General features: G+C 38.7%; 2 protein-coding genes across 2 annotated transcripts in view; both read left to right on the forward strand.

The window, feature by feature from the left end:
• Positions 1-1,266: 1,266 nt before the first annotated feature.
• rb1cc1 (RB1-inducible coiled-coil 1) lies at positions 1,267-14,301 on the forward strand. The gene is made up of 23 exons (XM_044031492.1): positions 1,267-1,622; positions 2,833-2,965; positions 3,055-3,181; positions 3,282-3,452; positions 3,581-3,783; positions 3,948-4,353; positions 4,458-4,628; positions 4,714-4,898; positions 5,002-5,188; positions 6,022-6,103; positions 6,205-6,269; positions 6,360-6,463; positions 6,804-6,930; positions 7,718-9,621; positions 9,903-10,089; positions 10,842-10,950; positions 11,121-11,415; positions 11,947-11,998; positions 12,091-12,138; positions 12,575-12,633; positions 12,803-12,930; positions 13,144-13,214; positions 13,386-14,301. Exons 2-23 carry the CDS (start codon positions 2,895-2,897, stop codon positions 13,461-13,463), a joined length of 4,830 nt encoding a protein of 1,609 aa, XP_043887427.1. The 5' UTR covers positions 1,267-1,622; positions 2,833-2,894; the 3' UTR covers positions 13,464-14,301.
• Positions 14,302-21,036: 6,735 nt separating this feature from the next.
• st18 (ST18 C2H2C-type zinc finger transcription factor) overlaps positions 21,037-23,852 on the forward strand; it is a 38,012-nt gene continuing 35,196 nt past the window's right edge. The window contains exons 1-2 of the mRNA XM_044043639.1: positions 21,037-21,109; positions 22,103-22,277. Coding sequence (XP_043899574.1) covers positions 21,056-21,109; positions 22,103-22,277 — 229 coding nt within the window. The 5' untranslated portion in view covers positions 21,037-21,055. The remainder of the gene's footprint in view (positions 21,110-22,102; positions 22,278-23,852) is intronic.

The following is a 23,852-nucleotide window of genomic DNA, read 5'->3' on the forward strand; positions in this document are numbered from 1 at the left end:
GATAATGTTTTCATGTATAGTTTAATATAGCTTGATTTTAGTTGTAAATACTTCTACAACCCTGCTTAGCTCACACTGACCTTATTTTATCTCTTTCTTGCTGTTATTCTTATCGCTCTTATTTTTCTATTTTGTATTTTATATCTATCTATATATTTGCTCAATTTCGTTGTACTGTGCAATGACAATGACGTCTCTCTGCTTTGACTTGGACTCAGGGACAGTATTTGATATTACCAGTAGGTGTCAGTAGCGGGTTGTTTACTCGGTGGTTTCTGGCGCTGTACTCTGTCAACAGGAAGTCAGTTCAGTGATAACGTGGGATTTTTTTTATAGCTCAGACATGAAAGATAAAGAGTGAGGCTTAGTACACCTGAGTACACAACCTGGGTAGTTAAAACTAGTTAGCATTGTGATGATCAGCTAATATCCAATCTTCCATTATTTGGCCTATTTTGTTTATTATTTTTTTATTTGGTGGCTGTGATGCCTTGCAATAGCTGCGATTGCCTCCTCTTTGCAAACGGGTGATCCACTCAGTCACTGCAGCCTTCCTTGTGTTAACCACACCCCTTCTAGTGTTGCAGCAAAACACTCCACAGCGCTCTCGCTCTTCATTTCCCACAGTGCACCTGGAGAAGTACAGTGACGAACGCAACAACTTATGGGAAGTTCGACGCAATTTTCAGAATTGAACCTTTGGAACCAAATCGGTAGAACCAATACATTGTTTAGTAGATGTCGTTTACCGATGATTCGAAGATAAGCAGGCAAACCAACATGTAATTTTTAATGAATTCTGAATAAAAACATGGAACACAACGGCTGTAGTATAAACAATGTTAAAGGAGTATCTCTTGATATTTTTAAAGACTCATTCAATGGTCAAGGGTTAAGTAAATTCAAATAAAGTAATTTGTTTTATCTTTTAACAGGTTATCACTGACCTGGGCCTCTTCAAATCTAAACTTAAAACGTATTTATTCAGAATGGCTTTAAATTGTTTTTTTATATTATTCCTTTGTAATTTTATTCTGTGTTTTCATGGTCTAATCTATGTTTATGGAATTGTTTTAAAACTGTGTGTGTGCCTCCAAACCTTTACAATACTTAATTAATATACCTTTTTATATTGTTTTTTTAATACACAAATCGCGCTACTGTACTAATATAAAACATTGAATACGACAACATTATCACTGTCATAATAAAATAGCAGTTATTGGCCCCAGGCAGTAAAAACAAACTGAGGGTGTACAGTTCGTTCACGGATCGCACATCAGCAGATGACAACAACAAAACAGTCAGAGCTTGTTAGCGTAGTTAGCTACTTGAGAAAAACAACTGGTAGTCTAGCTTGTGTGTTACACCGTCTTGGCTGGTGTAAACCAACTCAGAAATATGTTCTATAGCAACATGGTCATTGTGTACAACTAATTATTGTTGTCAGCTTTTCTAGTCTTATTTAGTCCGGTTGACGTTAGCTAAGTGGCTTGGGAAGCTAGCTCTATGTATGCAAAGCTAAATAAGGTTAGCTAGCTAGCTGAGTTGCTAGCTTGTTTGCTAGCTAGCTCTCCTTTGCGAGGTGGAGACCAAGAACGGGGAGATGCGATCAAAGTGGGGTAAGACTAACGTAATCGTGTGTTTAATTGGGTTTGAGGGATTTCCATATAATACCACAATAATACATGACATGGATTGGTTACGTTGGCCAGTCGTATTACATTTGTGAAAATCATTTACGTTCGAAATAGCAGTCTTGCGCTAGCCTGACAGCTGTGTTAGCCAATAGCCAGTTAGCGCACCAGTCAGCGCTTTATTATTGACTAGCTTGCTAAGTGTAGCTGCTGGTGGCTCCTTGTATGACACTGTAACCACGTCTAAATGGCGGCCTCGAGGTTAATGACAACGTCAAGTGGATCACTGTAATTGTAATAGTTTATATTCGCTTAATTCCTACCTGATGTGACACTGTTCGTAGTATTATTGTATTCTTAAAAGTCACCTTTTTAAAAACCCGTGTTCCCAGACGTGCCTTTGTATGATGTCGTTCTTCTAGCTGTTATCCTGTGTAATATTACGTTTGTCCTTTTGTCATTTTGCTTTTATCTGCTCGTGCGTGCTTTTGTATAGGTACGTGTGTGTCTGTAATAGAAACTTGTCAATCTGACAGCCTTGACATCTAAAATAACTTAAGGCTATAATATGGCTTTTCTATTGAAAAGTCAAGTAACTTTATCTTAGCATTTTTATATTTAGGTGTTACAGAAGTTGATCTGTAATATATGAGTAATTGATGACATCATAGGGATCAAAACTTCTAAAATCATTTATTCTATAGACAACAAACTTCAAGAAACCCCACAAGTTTAGGGGGAAGGTGAAATAATAGTCCTTAAAGTTATTATATTATCAGTTAGGGTTATGGGTTAGGGTATGAGACAGTGCCAAATTTCTTAAAATGCAATATACCTCAGTAACAAGTGTACAGTATGATATTTATTATGATGTTTTTAAAGAAAGACAAGGTAAGACAACTTTTAACAATTAAACAGTGAATAATAGAAAAGGAAAAATCCAGTGTTTTTAGCTTTCGTATAAAGTAACCCTGCAGTAAATACCCTGCAGTAATAGGTTAACAATTTGAATTGTTTATATAAATGTTTATATAATTATTTAGGACAAAATGTGTAGTCTCTCCTGTAGCCCAGAAAACACCATGCATGAGTCCTGAATGTTGCTTTGTGCTTCTGCTCGATGTCAACACTCATTCATTGTTTAAATTGAGATTAGAGACTATCTCATGTTCATGTTTGTGTTTTTTTTCCCCAGGGTGGCCTTGAGTGACCTAATGAGCAAGAGAGGCAAATGAGAAGAAGTCTGGCTGATCCAACATGAAGTTGTATGTGTTCCAGGTCAACAATGGCAGCACATTGACGTTTAATACAGATCTTGCTGTCCAAACGTAAGAAAGCAGTTTGTTTTTTTTGGTATATTTTTATATTTTTTCAGTATATTTTGGCACTTGTGTCCTAAATACAATCTTTATTTCAGTGTACTAGAGCTGAAACATGCCATCCAAACCAAATATAAGATTGCAGTACAACATCAAGTCCTTGTTGTCAGTGGTGGGGAATGTATGTTTGCAGAGAGACGAGTCTGCAGCTACAGTGCAGGCACTGTAAGTTTATACATTTTGTGTTCTTTTAATTGTTATTTGTCTTTAGGCATAATTAATATGCATGTGATGTCTGTACTGATAACTTGCTGTTCATCTCTAGGAAACCAACCCCATATTCCTGTTTAACAAAGAGATGATCTTGTGTGACCGGGATCCAACGATCCCCAAAACCACCCTCTCGATTGAGAGTGAGATTCAGGTCAAGGTGGAGGAGTCTCTAATGATGCCAGCTGTTTTTCACACCGTTGCCTCACGAACACAACTTGCTCTGGTAAGTGCCTACATTTTGTTTGTTTGCGTCTTTTCTAAATATGCATGTTATTATTGCTTTATTTATTTATTCTAACTCACCCATTAACTATGCAATACTCATAACTTGTCCTGATGTTGCCTCTCTAGGAAATGTTTGAAGTTGCCAAAAAACTTTGCTCTTTCTGTGAACGTTTGGTTCATGATGAACACCTTCAACACCAAGGCTGGGCTGCCATTATGGCTAATCTGGACGACTGCTCTCTGTCTTATCGGAAGTTGCTTAGGAAATTTGACACTTCATACACAAATTATCAACATGACTTGGAAGAAATTAAGCTGAAACTTACAAAGTAAGTGTTGCAGAGGAGAACATGCTATTGTATACTTTGAATGACCTATCCTGTTAATTGGAAAAACTGTTGGCTTAATTAAGTGACTGAAGTAACAGTAAAAAAAACTTGCTTATTATGAATGAATGAATTTGTTCTTAATCCACACCTTGTTTTGTTTACAGGTTAGGGACAGCAGTTTCTGTAATGGCAAGGATACCTTTGCTGGAAAGTTTGACAAGACAAAGTTATAGAGCGAGCATAGAGAAGTCCAGTTCAACCACAGAAAAGGATTCAAATGAGACGGCAGAAGAAAAGTCCACTGATTCCGTGCTTCGCACCACTGAGGCAAAGACAAAGTCATCTACGTCCTGCTCTGCTTCAGGGGCGGCCACGTGTGAACGTGGTGACCAGGAAACAGACGAAATGACTGGCAGTGGTGAGCTGAGAGCTGCCCTACTGGATGATGACTCTCCAGATTTTGCTAACCCATCCTCCTTCAATGTCACACTACTAGACTGGATCAATGTTCAAGACAGACCCAACGATGTGGAGTCGGTTGTTAGGAAATGCTTAGATTCCATCAGTCGGGTGAGTCCAAGACAGACGAGCTGAAATGTGAAAGTTGTGTTTGTAGTAAAATCTTAAACGGGATGGGTCGAAGTCTTCATCGAAATATATTGTGTTTCTTTCAGCTTGACCCACGGATCATTCAACCCTTCCTGGCAGATTGCAGCGAAACAATTGCCAAGCTGGATAATCAAAACATGAAGTCCATCAAGGGGCTTGAGGACAGGTTATACGCTCTAGACCAAATGATTGAAATCTGTAACAAGTTGGTGAATGAACAAAAAGAGCTTGCTCAGGTATGTAAAGTTAGAGATGAGCAATTTTTAGATACGTCCACAATCTATTTTTCATGAGTTGTGCTCACATTTTTGTCTCTTGCAGGGATTTTTGGCCAATCAGAAGCGGGCTGAAAACCTGAAGGATACATCTGTTCTGCCTGACTTGTGTCTGAGTCACACCAACCAGCTGATGATCATGTTGAACAACCACAGGAAGCTGCTAGAAATCAAAAAGAAGTGCACTACTGCCAAACAAGAACTTGCAAACAACCTTCAAGTCAGACTCAAGTAAAGCTGAAAATCACCTCTTATCTGATCTAGTTGCATCATTACACAACCATAGATATTTTTCTTTTTTAGAAGCTAAATAGTGGTAATGTTTTTGAAACAGATGGTGCTGCTACGTGATGCTTCACGCAGACCAGGACAGTGAGAAACTTCTGGCTCTACTCAAACTTCTGATGGAGCTGAAGGAAAGAGTTAAAGTCGTCGAGGCCCTCAGTACTGCGCCCCAGATGTACTGCTTGGCGGTGGTGGAAGTCGTCAGGAGGAAAATGTTTATGCACCACTACAAAGAGGTCAGTGCTGCACAGCATTATTTAAAAGTTAATTGTGCATTCAGACATAGTAAGTGATATAAATAGGGAAGCTAATTTTGCCACCCTGAATATGTAGCTTTTTGAAATGTGTAGCTCTTATTGCTTAAAAAAAACCATACTCTAATTGAACAGTTTTTTTTTTATTGTGGGTTTTTATGTGTTGGAGTGAATGCTTGGCATTATATGTTTTACCCCCCCCAGCAATTACAAAATGAAATATTTAACAAAAAGTGATAAAACATGAACTGAGCTGGCAATATGAGCCCAGGACATGTTGGTCCTGTGTGAACACCAAACAAAGGAACAGAGCTCTGTGTCTTTGTGCCATTTAATGTGGCTCATCCTCTTTAGTAGACACATGAAGGACTTGTATTGGCCTTCAGCAATGTTTGGTCTCTTCACATTGAATCTTAGGACAGGGCAGCAGTGTGTGTATATATATATATATATATATTAATTTTCATCTTTCCTCTTTGTCTTGCTATGTGTGAAAGCACTGTCAGCGTGGGAAATAGTTGGAAACTACCAATGTACCTGGATTTGCTTATCTGTCTTTAACTGAGATGATTTGGTTTGTTGACAGTGGTGGATGCAACAGGAACCCCATTTCCCCACTCAAACTGTGTTTTAAGAAGTTTCTTCTCATAAGATTGGCTTCTTAGCTTTGAATTATGGACATGATAAGACATTGATTTGGAATGAAACAATCCTCTTGTTGTGTGACTTTTCATGTATTATATCAGTCTTATATCAGCTAACAATTTGCAACAATTATTTTGTTGTAGTAAAGTTTTTACTATTAATCTTTTCAGTGGGCTTATGCGCTTGTGAAGGATGGGGAACAGCTATACGAGGCAGAAAAACTGAAAAGGAAATCTTTTGGGAAACTCTTTAGTAAGTGTCTTTGCAAAAAAATCAGTCGATTACAATAGTCATGATGTGCATTTAAATTAACCAACTTCACCCTTGATCTTTTTATTTGTATTTCTTTTCAGGGAAATCTTTCCTCAAAAATAGTTTATTTCGAGGACTTGAATCGTGGCCTTCATCGTCATTCTGCGTAAGTTGTCTTTTGATCAATTTAGTATTTTCATTTATAATTTTTCAGTTGATTTAAGGGCCATCTTCCTTTGCTGTTTATTATTTGTAGACACAAAGGCCCAGAGGGTTTGATGATGAACTTCCAGACATCTCCCTTGAGGATCTGCAGTACTTGAAATCTTGTTGTCCTTTAGAGGTCCAGCCTTTCCTCATGTAAGTCACTTCAGTCATTTAAATCATTCATTCAAATCGTGTCGTCATTCAAATCGTGTAAGGTGTGTAAAGTAATGTTATTTCTGTGGAAATATCTAAGGTATCTAAGGTGTTTAGGGTGTCAAAGTATAGAACAGACAATAACTTCTTATCCTACACTTCGTCTTTGAAAATTTTCAGACAGGCTCATCTTCAAAGGAATATATTTTAAAATGTATTGATGATTTTGCAGCTTCATCTTTTAATATAATTTGGAAATTGTCCTGGAATTAATTATAGCATGAACAGAAAGTATTTATTAATCTTTCCTTGAATTCATTACTCATCCTTTGTTTTTCAGGATTCCTACAATGTGTGACTTTGAACCCTTAAATCGTCACGTAAACTCCCTTCACCAGCTGGTCCAAGCAGCACAGAGTGTGGATGAGATGTCCCAAACTATAACCAACTTGTTAAGTGAACAAAGGGTAATGATTGCTTCTTCAACAACATTTATTTGTGTTATCGATAATTAAGTATTTTAGTTTGTTATAGGGCTCCTGAATTGATTTGATTCCCCAAGGTTCTGATTTGATTCGGTTCAATATTGATTCTTTTACGGTTATTTTAGTTTCCAAACCAATTTTACTCAGTTATGAAAGAGATTTTCACAGAATTTATGTTGCAAAACGTACAAACTGGAATCTGTCTAACCTGGGGCATCATTTAAAACTGACCCCTGCTTAAGTTAAAAAGCACAGAAAAGCATAAGACATTTTGAAGTAATTACCAAGTTGTCCGGTGGCGAGCGCTGTGAGTGCAGTTTGGACAAAAATGCATAAATCTCAAAAGTGACATGTCCGGTTATTTGTTGTTCTACATGGAAAACACATTTGTAGACTGCAGTTGTTAGCTTAGAGCTAACAGCTTGCAGTCAGACTTGTGCAGAGGATACAAGAAATAGCATATATTAAAAGATTGATCAAAAGATTTTATGAATTCATATTTGAAATGACGTTCAATATCCAACCATCCATCCATTTTCTACCGCTTTATCCTCGATGAGGGTCGTGGGGGATGAAGATCAGTATGAATCAGAAAATACATATTTTTAACTCGGCTCTGTTTTTTTATAAAACTGATGTGGGGGTTAATAAAAAGATAGTTTAAAAAATACTCCGTATGACAAACAGAATATATTAGATTTTTGATGTTTCAGTTGTATCTTTTTTGTCCCTATAATAAGTTCTCCCTTCACTTGTTTTTGTTTTCAAGGCATCCTGTTGTCAGAGCACCCCACAGTCTGAAAGTATACCAGGGAGCCTGGTGTCCTCCAAAACTCCTGCCTCCCTTAGCCTTCATGGACCCAGCTGCCAACCTCTTCATGTCCCAGTCCCAGCTCCTCTAGAGGACTTGTCCCCAGACAGCATCGATGCACAAACATTTGATTTTGAAACCATTGGTCATCCAAACATGGATCCAGTCCTGCAACAGGGCTCCCTTGACCTGGATTCTCTAGCAGAGAGCCCTGAATCTGACTTCATGTCAGCTGTCAATGAGTTTGTGATTGAAGAGAACCTGACCTCCCCGAACCCTATCAGTGACCCCACTAGCCCTGATATGATGGTAGAGTCACTGTACTCTTCAGTGATCAATGCTATCGACCATAAGCGCATGCAGGACACCACAACACTAGAGAGGGAGAATTTAAGGATCACTGTCCTTAAACAAGTCATTGATAAGTACCAGTCCGCTGTAGAGGAGTCACAATCCAACTTGAAGAGTGTGAAGGATGACCTCCATCACTTACGAGGTCTTGCGTTAAAAGAGCAGCATGACTTTTGCTTCGTCCTGAAGTATACGACCACACAGGTGTGCAAAATTGTGGACAACTTCTGCCACACTCATGAACTTAAGTTTAAGGAGCAGCATCAAAGTGAGCTTCTCTCTGTTCGGCAAGACCTGGAGAAGCAGATTGAAACACTAACGAAGGAAAACCAAGTGAATCAGAATATTGTTAGAGATGTCCAGCGTGCAATGCTTGATTTAGAGGGGCTCATGGAGCGCAAAGAAAAAGAACTCACTCAGCTTGAGAATGAGAAAGAGCGATGGCTTGAAATGGAGAGCAACCTCACAGATCGGATCACAAATCTGGAGCAGGTGATCAGTGATCAAGCTGAAGAGATCAAAGTGGTCTCAGCTGCTAGAGACTCCCTGACCAGTCAGATTGAGAATCTGCACTTTGAGATTGAACGTAGCCAGCAGAGGATTCGACAGGAGATGGAAGAAGTTATGCAATCTAACTTAAAGGAGCTGGAAGTCAAAATGGAGCAGGAACACAAGGAAGAACTGGAGACTCTTACCGGGAACAATCAGGAGGCTTTGGAACATCTGGCTGCTGAAAATAGTGCAAAGTTAAGTGAGGCTGCAGATCACCATGCCACTGTTCTCGGAGAGAAGGACAACCAAATCAAGGACTTGGAAGCACGCGTTACAGAGCTTGCAGAACTCCGCTGCAAAGTGGAAGTGGAGCTTGCCTTCAGAGAGTCGGAGACGGAAGCAGTGAGGCTCTTATTTGAGGAGGCCAAGATTCAGCAGTCTGAGGCTGTGAAGTCTCAGGTAGAAGCTGAGACCAAAGCCCTTAGCCTCGAGTTAGAAAATGTAAAACAACAGCTTCAGGCTAAAAATGAGGAGTATGAAGTTGACCTAGCAGAACTGAGGACTCTCATGAGGATTGAGAAGGACCACTGCATCTCAGAACTGGTGGACAGACACGAGGAAGAAACAGTTTTGTTGCGCAATGAGATCTTCTCTATGCAGCAGCAAGCCCAGGACACAGAGAGGAACCATGCTGAGCTGCAAGAGCAACTTAAACAGGCTGTAGACCTGCAGCTTGCTCTAAAAGAAGAAAAAGACAAGGAGTTGAGGAGTTTCCAAGAACTGGAGCAAGAGCTGAGGACTGTCATCAACAAAGTACAGGCAGAAAATGACCTGCTCTCGAAAAAAGTAGAACAGGACAGAGAAGCAAGAGAGAAAGATGAAGAAAAACAGTCAGCCAAGGTTCCGCCACCAGATGCCTTTAAAGAGTTGGAGCAGCAGAAAGAGGAGATGGAAAAGCGACTGTTAGAGAAAATTCAACAACTTGAGACTGAGCTTCATGAGCTCCAGTCCTCCAAAAGGTAAATGTTTTACCATGACAAGACACATACATATATGAATATACAATTAAATTACACATATGCTTCAAATGGGCTTTTATTTGTGTGTTTTTTACATTATTAAAGCATTGATTACAGTCAGTATGTTTACATGCGAAGTCCGACTAAGCGTATACATGCAGGGGTAATCAGACTCACAGTTATGTTAGGCCGACTTTAGTTGGACTAACTTGTTTACATGACATTAAGAAAAGCAAATTGTTGAATCCTATCAGGAACTAAGTTTCTCCTGTGCCTTTCAGTGACGAAGGCCTGCCCCTGCACGACGAGGGACATACAGATAGCGCGGCACCTCTGTCTCTGGACTCAGCGCTGGAGGAGCGGCTACAGCAGGAGAGGGCCTCCCTGCAGTCCCAGATGGAGCTCCTGGAGAAGAAGAAGAATGAGGAAATGCAGAACCTCAAGACATCGCTGATTGCCGAGCAGCAGGTTTGTATTAGGGCTGTAACTGTGCTGTGTCTTCTTTTGTGTAATGAAATGGCAACTTCACCTCTCTGAATCCAATTTCTCCTCATTTAACCGAATGTATTTTGTTCTGAATAATCACAGACAGTTAATTCTATTCACTCTGAGATGCCCTGAGATATTAAACTCATTGGCTGTATTTTAGTTTTGCATCACTTATGCTATGCTTCATTTACACCTGGCTGGGGATTTTTCAAGCACATGAAACTGAAACGTATGGGTGTGCTGCTATGTGGCTGCTATGAGCATTGTTAACAGTGTGTGTTGCAATGTGCAACTGTGAAACTGAGAAAGTACTGTCTCATAAAAATATTTCTGTTATAGAGAGTTTCACAGCAGTGCTTTTGTACAAAATAGGGCCCCATTCTGTTGTTACCTTTTTATATCGTGTCAGAATTCAAATTCATTTTTCTTAATATGATAAAACAGAACATCACAGACACGCAACAGGTTTGTAAAGGAGAGATCACCAAAGTCAGAATCCTTAGACTTTAGCAAGTAAAAGGCCTCTCTACAGTACACATTGATATTCTACAAAAATCTTTTTGTCCTTAAAAGAAGAATTTTTTTTATTGTCACTATGAGGACATAATGACATTTTGCAGTGACTCCCGGCTTAAGGCACACAATAAAATAGCAAAAATAACGAAAGACTTAACACTTAAATAAGACATAACAGGCAGAAATGGTTATGTCTTTTGTTTTGTTTTTTCTAGACTAACTTTAACACCGTTCTAACCCGAGAGAAGCTGAAGAAGGAGCAGATCATCAATGATATTACTGAAAAGTTGCAGAAAGTTACTCAACAGCAGGAAAAGGACAAAGGTAGGTGCTTTGGGGGGGTACTATTTGGTTTTTTGTCTTTGTGCCAAATCCTTTTTTAAATTTAAATTGTGCCATACTTAATAAATACACCTACAATTTTATGGAGTTTTAATTTGGAGGTTGGCATTTTGTGCTTATCCGTGTTCTTTATGTATCTTCACTTATTGCAGCTCTGATAGAGAGTCTGTCTGAGGACCGGGCGAGTGTCATGCAGGAGAAGAAATACTTGGAAGAAGAGCTTAATCGTCTGCGCAGCACAGCGCTGGTCTCCTCTGCCTTCTTCTCTCCCCACCTGTCAGCTCTGGAGATCACAGAGGCTGGAGGAGCCACAGCCAGAGCTCTGCCTGTTGCTGGGGCTTGTTCCTCTGAGTCCACGGGTGACAGCGACAGACTGGCTTCTGTAGCAACCATTCAAGATGACGAACATGTTGATTCAGCAGTGGAGGCCAGCATGGTGACTGTCCAGTAAGCATTTTTCATTCGGTTATTATTGTGAATGGGGGGGGAAATAGAAAAATCTGTGTAACATGATATTTTATATTTATTTTATTTTTGTCATTCAGGTTTTATCATTCATTGTATTATTTTATGATTAGCCAGGGCAGCTAAATGTAGCAGTGTACATGTTGTGTACCAATGTCCCATTCAATTTACATAAATGTCAGACTGACATGCCATCTGCATTGATTTTCGGAAAAAATGACTTGTCGGTTATCGTGTGAAGAAATGTATCATTACATTTTGGCTCAAGGAGATGAAGAAAATGACAATTACATGACACAGTCAAACTGTGACAGAAGCATATCTTCCCAGCACTAGTTAATATTGTTGAGGAAACCCATTCACTGTTTTCCGCATCATTTATACAGTCTTGTGCACTTTGCTCTTACATGAGACAGAATCAAAATGGAAGTGTTACTATGTGTAAACTGCCAGAATCAAAAGAATCCTTTCAGACGATGATTCTCAGCAAACTGATGTTTTTCTCTCTCATAGCGACAACATCCTAATGTCAGAGGAGAAGCAGCGGATTCTGCTGCTTGAGAGGGTGAGTGTACACCTCAATCTTTGCCTTTTGAAGCAAAAAGTGTTTGTGCACACGTCTGTTGGAGTCTGTTCTGAGTTTAATTTCCATTGCAGACTTTACATATGAAGGAAGAAGAAAACAAACGCCTCAGTCAGAGACTGGTATGTTGATCACCAAATACCACGGGCTGTGTAACACCTGCTCCACTAGGTGGCAGTAGCATCAAAGAGTAAAAATCCTGACACAGAGGACCACAGAGCTCAGCGAAGACAGATACACATTTTAGAAGACTGACATGTTAGAATATGTACAGGGAGGAATTTAAGACTAATCTTAACTTTAACTATCTGTAAGAAAATTCACACTTTTGTTTATTTAGTAGCCCGGTTACTGCCTTATTCAAAAAGAACACATTAGTTGTACTGTGATTCTGTCAGTAGGGTATAAGTACAAATACTAAATACTAAGCCTATTTCTAGCAAATCTCTTGATGGACACATGTCCAACAACTAAGTCCTCTTGGAAGCAATTTGTTGTCAGCATTGTTACCGCTTTTCTATAACATGTGTAATGTTGCTCTAATCCTTTTCTTTGTAGATGTCTCAAAGCATGTCGTCTGTGTCGTCACGGCATTCAGACAAAATAGCCATCAGAGAGTAAGTGGGGAAAAAAATGAAACATATGGTTGTGGTTGTTTTAGAATATACTAAAACTTTGAACATCGTTATATACAGTAAAATTAAACACAAGCTTTACATGAATAACAATGTGCTGTTCTTTTATGTAAGCATTTTTATGTTTTTTGTCCTCCTCAATGTTTTTAAGCTTCCAGGTAGGCGATTTGGTTCTGATCATCCTGGATGAAAGGCACGATAACTATGTGCTGTTCACGGTCGGTCCCACTCTCTACTTCCTCCACTCAGAGTCTCTCACCGCCCTGGACCTCAAACCAGGTCAGCTTTATCCACACCTTTTCATGAGGAATGGTGTCTCGTGATTCCACTGTTTTAGCGTTGAAGTTGTTAATTGAGTTGCACATGTCAAATATAAATGTGTACGAGTTTGTTCAAATAATGAATGCGGCTTTGATTTGTTAGCTTTGTGTTTGTGTGGTTCACCGAGTGTTTGTTGTCAATTTGTTTTTTGTTTTTTTGTTTTTTTTTAAGCATCAGGGGCTTCAAGACGGCCGTGGGTACTTGGGAAAGTGATGGAGAAGGAATATTGCCAGGCAAAAAAGGTACTTAATTCATTTATTGATTAAATGTTTGAATTCACATTTAAGAGTCAGTTTTGGAACTTGAGATGTGGCGGTGTTGTCAAGGAAAACGTAGAAATGTAAAGCAAATAATAATAATACGTGAAGTTTGTCTTCACAAAGGTCTTCTCTTTGTCTCTTTTCCGTCCCCAGGCCCAGAACAGGTTCAAGGTTCCTTTAGGAACCAAGTTCTACAGAGTGAAAGCTGTTCCGTGGAACAGAAAAGTATAGTAGCTAAGTAATGAGCTAAAATGTATATTTATATTGCATAATTTTTCTGATCAGAAACATGTCATCATATAATTCATAACTTGAATTGAAATATGGAGCGAATCAAGATTGTCATCATACGGCTTTGGTTTTCAGTTCAGAATCCCACCTGCTACCACTTTTCTTTTCTTAGTTTTGCTTTTCTTCGAAACCCAGATTTATTATTGTGGACCAAATGCTATCAACCTTATTAGGGCATCGCCCTATCAACACTGTGGCTCTGTGCCATCTGACCTGTGTGTAAAATTGAACAAGATTTGGATGTTAAATATTAGTTCTCATTTTCAGCATTTGTCCTTTTGTGGAAAATACTGTCATTATCAACACAATTAAGATAAAAAAAAATCCATTTATTATAAATGTTTATGGAGGAATGTTCATGGCATGCATATTGATATATTTTCTTTGATTTACTTATCCAGATAAATGTCGTAGTTGGAAATATAGTTAACGCTGTTTGTTACTCACGAAGGAGTATGGCCCTCCGTCAATACTGAGATGTAAATTATGGCCGACTGATAATACGGTCGCCTTTGCAATCCTTGAAATGCACTTTCAAAAACCATGCTTTTGTTGAACTGAAAAAGGGAAGTCATTGAGCTGTTAGAACCAAGTAAATATATCAGCCCAAGCACTTCTCACTATCGTAAAATATTGATATGTAGAAAGGAATACTTTGTGACTGTGTTTCATTATCAGAAGACATTGTACATTACCCATTGAATCACACATGTAACAATAAATGACTGTATTGTAAAAGATAAAGTTTTGAAACAATAAAGGATTGATCCCAAACATATTTGGCCCCGTTTCTGACAGTTATTGTTCTTTTTTTAATTCAAGAATTATTTTTCATGCTAAAAAAAAAGTGGATTCAGCCTTGAAACGTTTCTGTCTTTAATAAATATATTTAAAAAAAATTACTATTTTACAAACTAATGAAAACTGCTTTTTATTACAGCTTATTGATCTAAAACAAAGAGTATAAAATACACATTAGTTAGCTGGGGGTATCTCTGGTAAATGGCTTTTTAATTCCGGGGGATTCAGGAGTCAGTGTGGAATAGCACAGTGTAGTGTATTCACTTGATTTCGCACTTTTGCTTTCGTGGAAACATTAATGTTGGCACGCTACTGCAGGAAACAGACTTCAAAAAGGCTTCAAATCGGGGCCCAAGAACGATGCGGCCCTATGGAGAAGGAAGCCCACCAACATCACTTTCCCAGTTCACAGCGGGGAGCATAGCAGCTCGCTGCCGAGCGCTCTCTACCATGTGGGTCTAGGGGTGTTTTAACAATGTTTAGCTCTATTTTCTCCGTTTAGCATAAGCCTGTTGTCACATTTGGATGGCTCCTTCATAAATTGATGGTGTGATTCCTACAATTTCGGGACAGGCCTGAATGACAAAATATGCAACACAACATTCAATACCGAGGTGGCTGGCAAGCACCAACCATGTGCACTGGACAGACTCTTAGTGTAAATGTTTACCACCCCCCACTGAGCTCAGTGCTGCTGGGAGTCGCTCTCATCAGGCTGAATGGGATTTACCAGTGCCATGTGTAGTCTCTTGCTATTTCCATCATTAAAACAGCCATTGACTTGCTGTCAAACTTTAGATTTAAAACACGCAAGGAATTCTCTTTAGCTGTATACGTTTCATAAATAATCATTTCTATTGTTAAGCAAAGCATGGTCTGCGTTTTTGTGTTTTTTTTTAATGTATTTAATTTAACAGACTTGTATATATTCAAAAGGAACCGTTGTGTTATTAGATAAAGCTACGTTATAAGTCAAGATTTCATGAGTGAAGGATTTGACATTTTTTATTAGTATGAAGAAATACAAGAACAGTTAATATCTACTCATATAAACATACAGTGCACATTGTGTATCCACAGAAATTCACAGATTTTACTCAAATAAAATGATGATCACTTTACAGGAACAGCACAATTTTACCCTAAGAGCCTGGGCCACACACACACACACACACACACACACACACACACACACACATTCGCAGATGTATTGCTGACAATGTAAATAAATTCATGATTTGATGTTTATTTTGGAAAATGTATCAGTTCTTAATGAATTGATATCGCCGCACCTTTTTGGAATAAACATTTTCATGCAAAATAAGTCTTTGAATTTTAATTTTATATTACAGTCTTTATTGACAATATGGGAAGCACATTCAGATTCAGATTTTTTTATTTGGTGTCAGGTCTAAAACCAACTTGAACTTTTTTTTTTGTTGACATTACATTGTGTACTGCAGTAATTGTACGAGGACAGGTTTATTAATGCAGCTTTCAAATGCCATCAGCTGAAATTCAAAGGCGCATTATAATAGCTTTTCTTCGCATGTCAACATGTGCTGGAGGCACTAAATTAAGGTTTAGATGAGTAAATGGGAAATATCAAAACGGTGTCAGAGACGACTCACAAAGAATGTCATACAGTCTCAGATCTTGCCCTTTGTCACTGATATCGCCTGCGTTTCAAGATAATGCACAAGTTGTATTTTATTTCCCAGCATCTCTGACTCTGCACTCGATAGATGGAGCTGCAAATAAACAAGCCTTTATTGTGGAGTAAATATATGGATGAACTTCAAATGATGGATAAATGAAAATAAATGGGAAAAGCCGCAACATAACATTTATATCTTCAAATTCTAAATGGGACGAGTGTGTTGAAGAAGAGCCAAGAGGCATTAAGGCTGAAACTGCAAACCAAGGTGTAAATCGACTTAATGCCATCACATTTCCACCCTATTCATGCCGAAGAAAAGGGTTAGGGAAAGAGATTAGGTTATATATCTGCTGTCAAGGACTGAAGAGACCAAGAAGAGAACTTCACCTAAACAGAATGATGATCAAACAGACATGCTTTAACAGACATGCTTCATAATCTCATCCCTCATTGTCCCCTTCTCTGCCTTGACGACAGGTTCAGAGGGAAATCTTCGACAGGGGCAGATTAAACGTGTGATGAAATGTCTGCGAAATATGTGAGGATGCGCGCGATACAAGGATGCTTGATTTTCTACCCACATGACAAACATAATCACTATTAGTAACACATATCCACATAAAAATGATAATTTCACATTTTAAATACATTTATTGGGTTCATATTGGGAATCATCAACATCTGATGGCACAGTTTTATGGATAATTACTGCCATAGAAATAATGCAGCATATGAAAGGAAAGCTTTGAGGCTTCTCCACTCACTGGGAGGAGAGTGCGTAGGTTTACTTGTGCATGATCGAGGCCCAAAAGGCAAATATGTGGAAACTTTGGTGACAGACATTCATGCGTGTGGTTAACAAGATTGCATCTGTGAGAGGAAAGTGTAGGCTATAGCTACAGAGGGCAAATTATTTTCACATTAAGTTCAATGCCATCAGTAATCCTTCCAAATATAGACTGAAGTATTTCATTCTCCGCAGAAAATAATTATTCAAATACCCTATAGTGCAAATCCCATTAATTTAGTGCATGACACAGTTTTTTTTTTTTGATTTCCCTACGACAAAACAAAACAGAGGAATCAAGCAAACGTTAAAATCTGTTGTCTTATTTTGGTAATCTGGCTGCTCACTGACAAGTAAATAATCAATACAAATAGTTCTGAAGTGTCTGAAAATAGACAGGCGATTTAAACTGTAACTAACAGCCATGCATTTTCCAGCTGCAGTGCAGTGTTGGGGAAATGACACCAGCTTTGATGGGTTGTATAGCTTTTGAGATGAGCCTCTTTATGCTGCTTGCAGTTCCATTATGGCTTTGTTCGAAAGCTTGTTTACCTGCTGATAACATACACTGGTGGATTCAGGAGCACCGATCCAAAATCTGCTGCCAAAGTCACTCAAGTCTCATTGTACTGCAGGAGAGGAAGAATGAAATGTTTATGCGGAGGGGAATGCAAATGCTAAATGTGAAATCAAACTATGGGACCAATAAGGGATCAGAATAACTTTGCCAGGTTTTTATTTTTAGCCCAGTTGCAATGCTAGCTTTGTGGAGCTCTCGTCAGTTTAGCCTCTGTGCATCAGTGTGCTGGGGTTTCACACGGAAGAGAAACACTTTAGCAGAAATGTTAAAAGTGCACAATCTATTAATTGTTTTTCAAATAAAGAGAGTATAATCTCATTCAATCACGCAAACGCGACTGAAAATGACTTACCCGCTTGAAGAAAATACCCAAATAAACTGTTGTCAGTTATCATATGAGATATCAAATAACCAGCAGATCAGAAACTGTTAATCACATCTAATGGTTGTACATCACTAGAATATTTTTGGATTTCACTGTTAGAAAAGCTATGGTCCCAGGTCAAAGGAATAGCCCCTTGGTTTGCATATTAAAGAGACTTTACTAGACCTCTGTTAGCCATGCACCCCCATGCAGGCAGGTCTCCAGGGGGCCAGCAGGGCCCCACAGACGGGCAACTAGGGGGCCAGGTGACCCTGTCTCGGAGGTTAGCAGGAAACACTAAAGAGGGATGGGCAGGGAGCTGAGGAGCCACTGAGTGCGAGTGTGCAAGGCTGGTGATGGCAGCTGTCAATGGTTTGGAAGGAGAAGCAGACAGATTGTGCGTTCTGTTGGTGCAGCCAGTTCGCCACCTGGCAGGCTTTTCCTTGTTAGAACTTCTTGCTGTTTCTGTTCTCATCAGAGAAATGTTTTCCTCTTATCCTGTGTGTTCAGGGGAAGTTAAATTTGTCAAAATGTTTAAAGACGTTTAGTGAAATGCAATTGTTTAAAGTGTGCTCTGTGCGTGCCACACAATTTCAGCGGCTCAAATTCACTTCAAAAAAAAAAGAAAAAGAAAAAAAAGGAAGAAAGAAGAAGCCCCATTTATGAACATAAGCCCCGCTTTGGATGATGGGCTATTTAATTAATTTAGATTTACTACATGAAGAATTAATGATCGAAGGGGGTCTGCATGTTAACTGTTGACTTTATATTATTTAGCATCCCGTTAAATCAAAGTGGGTATGGTTTAAAAGGGTGTGATTTGCTTATAAAAAATAATCTGTAACTTTAAAATCCCATCATAGCCGTAAACACTGCTCCATGTTGTTCAGTTGTTAGGGGGGGAAAAAAATGAAAACGTAAACCAAGAACAGATTAAAAGTACATTTAAAAATCTAATTTGGCAGTCTGTCCTTGTTCCAACAGGATTAGAAAAAAGAAAAAAAAACCTCTTCATTTGATATAAATATATGCAAAGAGAGTAGTGTGGTGATCTGGGTGCCAGAGGTGGCGCTTTACTCTGGATATTCTGGCTTGGGCCTGTAAGGGACATAAATTAACATGAATTAACACATGCATGCAATAAGAAAATAATTAATTCAAGTTATCAGTCACCTCTTCCATTCCAGGAATCTGATTGACAAGATAAAGTAATGTGCAAACTGCTTTTCAAAGCTAACAGCCTGGAGCACCCCTCCTATTAGTTAGTCATTCCCTCAGTATCACACCCGGAATCTGTCATTTCACAATTTTCTCCTATAATGCATATGTGCCGCTCTCACCACTCCACTACAGCAACTGCCATCTAACAAGTTGACACAGGGAATGATACAATTCACATCCAGTATTCAGTTCCATATACAGCGAGCATCTGAAGCAGACAGGTCAAGAATATGGCACAGTCTGTTCTGTCTCAAACCTGCTTTTCCGGGACTCACGAGAAGGTAGATAAAGCTCCTGTGATATTCTTAACACCTAAGATGAGCATGTAGGATTTAAATCGCTTGTATAAATGAATGTATGCATCCTTCTTTTAGATTCATACCTATCTACTTCCCATGGTCCCTACTTTGACTCTGTCATCATTTATTAACAGCCATTTTCTCATTCTCTTCATTTGTCATGAAGGTTCAACTCAATCAACAATCAAAACTAGTTATGTTTACGTTTTCAGACTACAGAAGGAGCTCAGAGGGCACAAGCCAAGGTCAATAAGTTCCCCATCACTCATTTTCATAATCTTCCCATTCCTCATCACATAAGGTTTCCAATTTTTGTTAAACATTTTTTATCCACATTCATGTTCGCATCACCACCAACATTTAATAATTTCTTCCTTGGGCCATATCCTACATCCCCAGAAAACTTCCTCAAGTCAGACAAAACTAAATAATGTTGGTAATAATAAGTTCAAGTAAAAAAAAATAAATAATAATAATAATTATATATATATGTATATATATATATATATATATATATATATATATATATATACATATATATATATATATTAGTAACTAATTTAAATAAAACAGACAGAAAGGTCATGAGTTGTGTGAAAGAAATGTTATATTTTAACTGGAACTTACTTTGTGAAACATAATTTAATTACAGTCAAGTTCTAGTTACAGAAGCAAGAAAATCTAATTCTGTTGTTTTTCTTCTACATACAATGAAAAAGTTTGTAAACAGCCAAGATAGACCACATGGACCTAGACCAGTGTTTGGTCTGTTACTGATTTGAGCAGGACTAGCCGCTACGTTAGCTAGTGTAGCCTCTTCACAAATGAAGTGAGTATGAATAATGTCATTTTCAAAAAAGCTATTACCAAAGGTCTCTAATTTCAACAGGCCACACAAAGTTCTACCTGTGCTTGAATGAGAAATAGGTCAGTTCAAACTTCTTCAAAAATCTTTTCTTCATCTTTTTGAAACATGACTTGCTGATAACTAGTTTAGCTGGTGCTAACAAGCATAGCACCCTGACTCGGCCTGTTTGTTTTAGGCTTTACTTGACAAATGTGGTTGGTTTGGCTACAACAACTCCTAAGTTGACAAATTGAGTTTAAAATAATGTAGTTCTTAGTATAGATAGAGGGTAAAGCCTGAGTGTAGCATCATGTCTTGTTGTAAGTTGTGTTTAACAAGCTTTAGTTAAATGACTCATTATTGCTAAAGCTCAATACTTAACATGTTGATGTAGTTTTAATACATGTGTCTTGAGGTAGAATAACAAGTTAGAGGTTATATTTCAAAACAGTTTTGTGTTGTGAGTATCAGTGTTAATTATTGTTCCATCATTTTGTTTGCTGCTGCTGATTATTTGTCTGCATGATAATGTGATGTTAACTACTCAGAGGGGAATGTAAAGCACTTACTGTTGTTTAAAGTGTTATCTTTACTAATTTTGCTCACTCATTTTTGAAGTACAACCTAAGGGGTTGAGGTGAAGCGGCACACTTATTCAAATTTGAGTAGAAAGAAAATAAAAACGCTCCAGAGGATGTTAGTGTGCACAAAAGTTGTTCTGTTGCCTGTGAGTGTGGTGTCAGCCTGTCCCAGTCCCTGTGGCCCTCACCGTGCACTGTGGACGCCTGACGGGAAACTGACTGCAGCTCAGGACATGGCCTTGTTTGTTCACAGTCCCCCCCTCTCTGAAAAGAGTTATGCTGTCTGTTTTGAATAGACAGCGTTTTTCTTTGTGTGCTTGATCAAAACAGAGGGCAAAGTTAGTCAGCAAGTTGCATAGCTTCTGCATTCTGATTCTTCGAGCCTCTTGTGTATGAAGTTTAGCACAATGTTTTACTCTGTGTTTGACCTGAATGGCATGCTGGAGGTAGGAATTCTTTTATCCAAAAACTTCTACGTCTATTATTATGTCCCTTATTGATGTTTGTGTGATTTACTAAACTAGTAAAATGGCCATATGGGGTTAAAAACTCAGCTTTAACACACACTATGTCAGAGTGCAGGGTTGTTGAATTATTTATGTGTGCTTATCTGATCTATTTCCTAACCACAAGGTATTTGCCTGTGAATCCCTGGCACTTTTGATATTACCTGAAGGCAAATGGTGTATAGATTTATACAAGTTATTTACAACAACAGCCAAACCATTCCTCTGGAAACTAGGCTGCAGATCAAAGGATTGTTTTGATCTCTACTTAGCATATTTGTTTAACCTAGCCAGTGATTCTGAAAAGTGCACAAGCTTTTCGGTGATATGCAGAGCACCCTTTATCCGTCTTTTTCTTCTGTTAGCTCTGGATTTAAGTACTTTCTGTATTTAGGAGACAACTGGATTTGCCAGCTTTTGAAATTTAGTTGCCCACTGCTAGCTGTCTTGGCACTCAGAAATAGATAACTAGGTATGTTCACTGCTAATCCTGATCGGCCTTGTAATAGTATTTGTGGACTGTACAGCACTCAATTAGGGCATAATGTGCTATTTTTATTTCCTTTAAGTTGGATTAAATATGAAAACATGTTTATTTGTTTTTTTTTTTATCAGTTTCCTTTTTCTCATTACTATGTGGGTACTTTGCAAAGTATTGTTTTACAGTGTTTCAATCAGCGCCACTCTCTCCACACAGAGCTGCAAAATGTCAGGAGAAAAAAACAATGTCCAAGTGCTCTCTAAAAAAGATGCCAGGGCAATCAGGAAATTTTCTGGAATGCTTAAGAGAATGCATATGCACACAATGCCCTAATTCTCTCTTACTTTGGGTTTGGGGAAGATGAGCCCAGGTTTATTGAGAGCCAAAAAAGGGGGCAGATGGCTCACAAGAGGGATAAACCTGGGAAGTCATGCTGTAAATGTGTTTTACAGAAAACAATGAAAGGAGCGGACAAAGCGATTGTGGCAAAGTCCTTTGGAAAATGGAAAAGCAGCTCTCTAAGGTCCAGAACCATGGAGAAGCCGGATGAGCCATCCGAGAAGAGTAAGGAGGAGAGCCTTTCCAACTGCACCTGTGAAGCCCCCCAGCACGCCAAAAAACCACTTGGTAACAGTACCTTATTTTCTTATATCGAGAACATTCATACCACTCAGTCTCCCAGCTTTTTTTTTCTTGTGGCAATTTTAATTATTACAGTGGTGACTTGTTTTTTTTTCCATTTGACTCTCTGGCCTGCCATATCCAGTGAACAAACAAACCACATTGTTGGGCAGGAGAATTCCTTTTGAGGGAAAGTGTGTCTCCAATGATACAGTGTTGCCAGAAAAAGACAAAGCAAAAAATAGCAAACACAAAAACAGTCACAGGTGCATGGGAAAAAGAGAGAACCGAGTGAATGGTCACTGTGGTCCCCAGGAGGTCTTTCAGTGTTAGCCAGTGCGGTGGGTGGACTTCTGACAAGGACGTTGGTGAGCAGCCAGGTGGAGTGTGTAACTGAGAATGCTCCTGTTTATTCTTTTCACATGCTAATGTGGCTCCTATGTGACTTTAATGCGGCAAAACTTTTTCTCAGAGTTAACATTTTTTTGTTGTTGTTGCAATTCAAAAGGCTCGACACTCTTTTATATACTTAGCCTTGACGTATGGTACTATGTATTGACTGTGCTGTCTCTATTCATTGTGACCAGCTACAAATATATACCTTTTATGTTCATAAACCAGACCAAGTATGATACATTTAAAGTGGTGCTGTGTTTAGGTGGACACACATACATACAGTATGAGTGATGTAACAAAGCAAAATGCTCCAACACATACGTTTTATGATCGTTTTATGTCATGTAGCGTTTGGCTCTTATATTTTTTATGCTTCCTGTTGCATAAAACCTTGACTACTCTTTTGTATCTTACGGTGGAAATTTTTTTAAACCCTCGAAAAAACTAAAATGAGGCATGTCAGACTAATAAAGACTACACATAAGGGACCCAAGTTGTGAGCAAATGCACCCCTATGTGGACAAACTAAGAACAGTGGGGGTTTTGAAGGAAGTCCAGTGTTTGAAGTCCATGCAGTCCTCCTATCTAACTGCTTTGTATAATGGGCTATCATTATTGGAGTAAATGTATATATCTTTCATTAGTGTTGATGATGAACAAGCTTAATGTCTAATTCAGCAGCACACAAGAGCAACGCGGCCTCACACTATGGTCTTTCCATACCTTGTAGTGTACAGTTGTACATAGCTTCAAAGGCACAGCATCTGCCATCTGCACTTCTAGGAACTCTTCTGCATAACCATTAAAACAAGCTGTCTCAGAGGACATCGTTCGTATTTCAGCCTCAACCCTGAATTACTGTGTGTTCATTATAATTATAAGGGAGGAGTGTTGCCAGGCTAGCCTGCAGAATGCCAGGTGCACACTGCCATAATCTACCATTTTAAACAAGTCAGAGCATTTACAGCAGTATCGAGTGTGTGCTTTTCAGCCATTAGTTCACTTTGGCTTTTATGTCCAAACTCACCTCACTCATCTGAACATTGTGTGTATGACAACAAACATACAGAAAGAAAGTGCAATAGTTTGTGGTGTTGTATTTTCCTAAGCCTGCTTAGGTTATGTGACTGTGCCATGCTGCTGTGTGAAATTTTATCCCAATACTGGCACTGTATCCTTGTGAGG

The sequence above is a fragment of the Solea senegalensis genome, linkage group LG1, assembly GCF_019176455.1.
Source record: "Solea senegalensis isolate Sse05_10M linkage group LG1, IFAPA_SoseM_1, whole genome shotgun sequence".
NCBI lineage: Eukaryota > Metazoa > Chordata > Actinopteri > Pleuronectiformes > Soleidae > Solea > Solea senegalensis.

Bases quoted from the DNA above. Each gene is read 5' to 3' on its own strand.
- rb1cc1 (XM_044031492.1), top strand. From the start codon at position 2,895: ATGAAGTTGTATGTGTTCCAGGTCAACAATGGCAGCACATTGACGTTT. The intron at 6,464-6,803 runs GTAAGTCACTTC...TTTGTTTTTCAG, and splicing joins GAGGTCCAGCCTTTCCTCAT to GATTCCTACAATGTGTGACT. The intron at 6,931-7,717 runs GTAATGATTGCT...TTTGTTTTCAAG, and splicing joins ACTTGTTAAGTGAACAAAGG to GCATCCTGTTGTCAGAGCAC.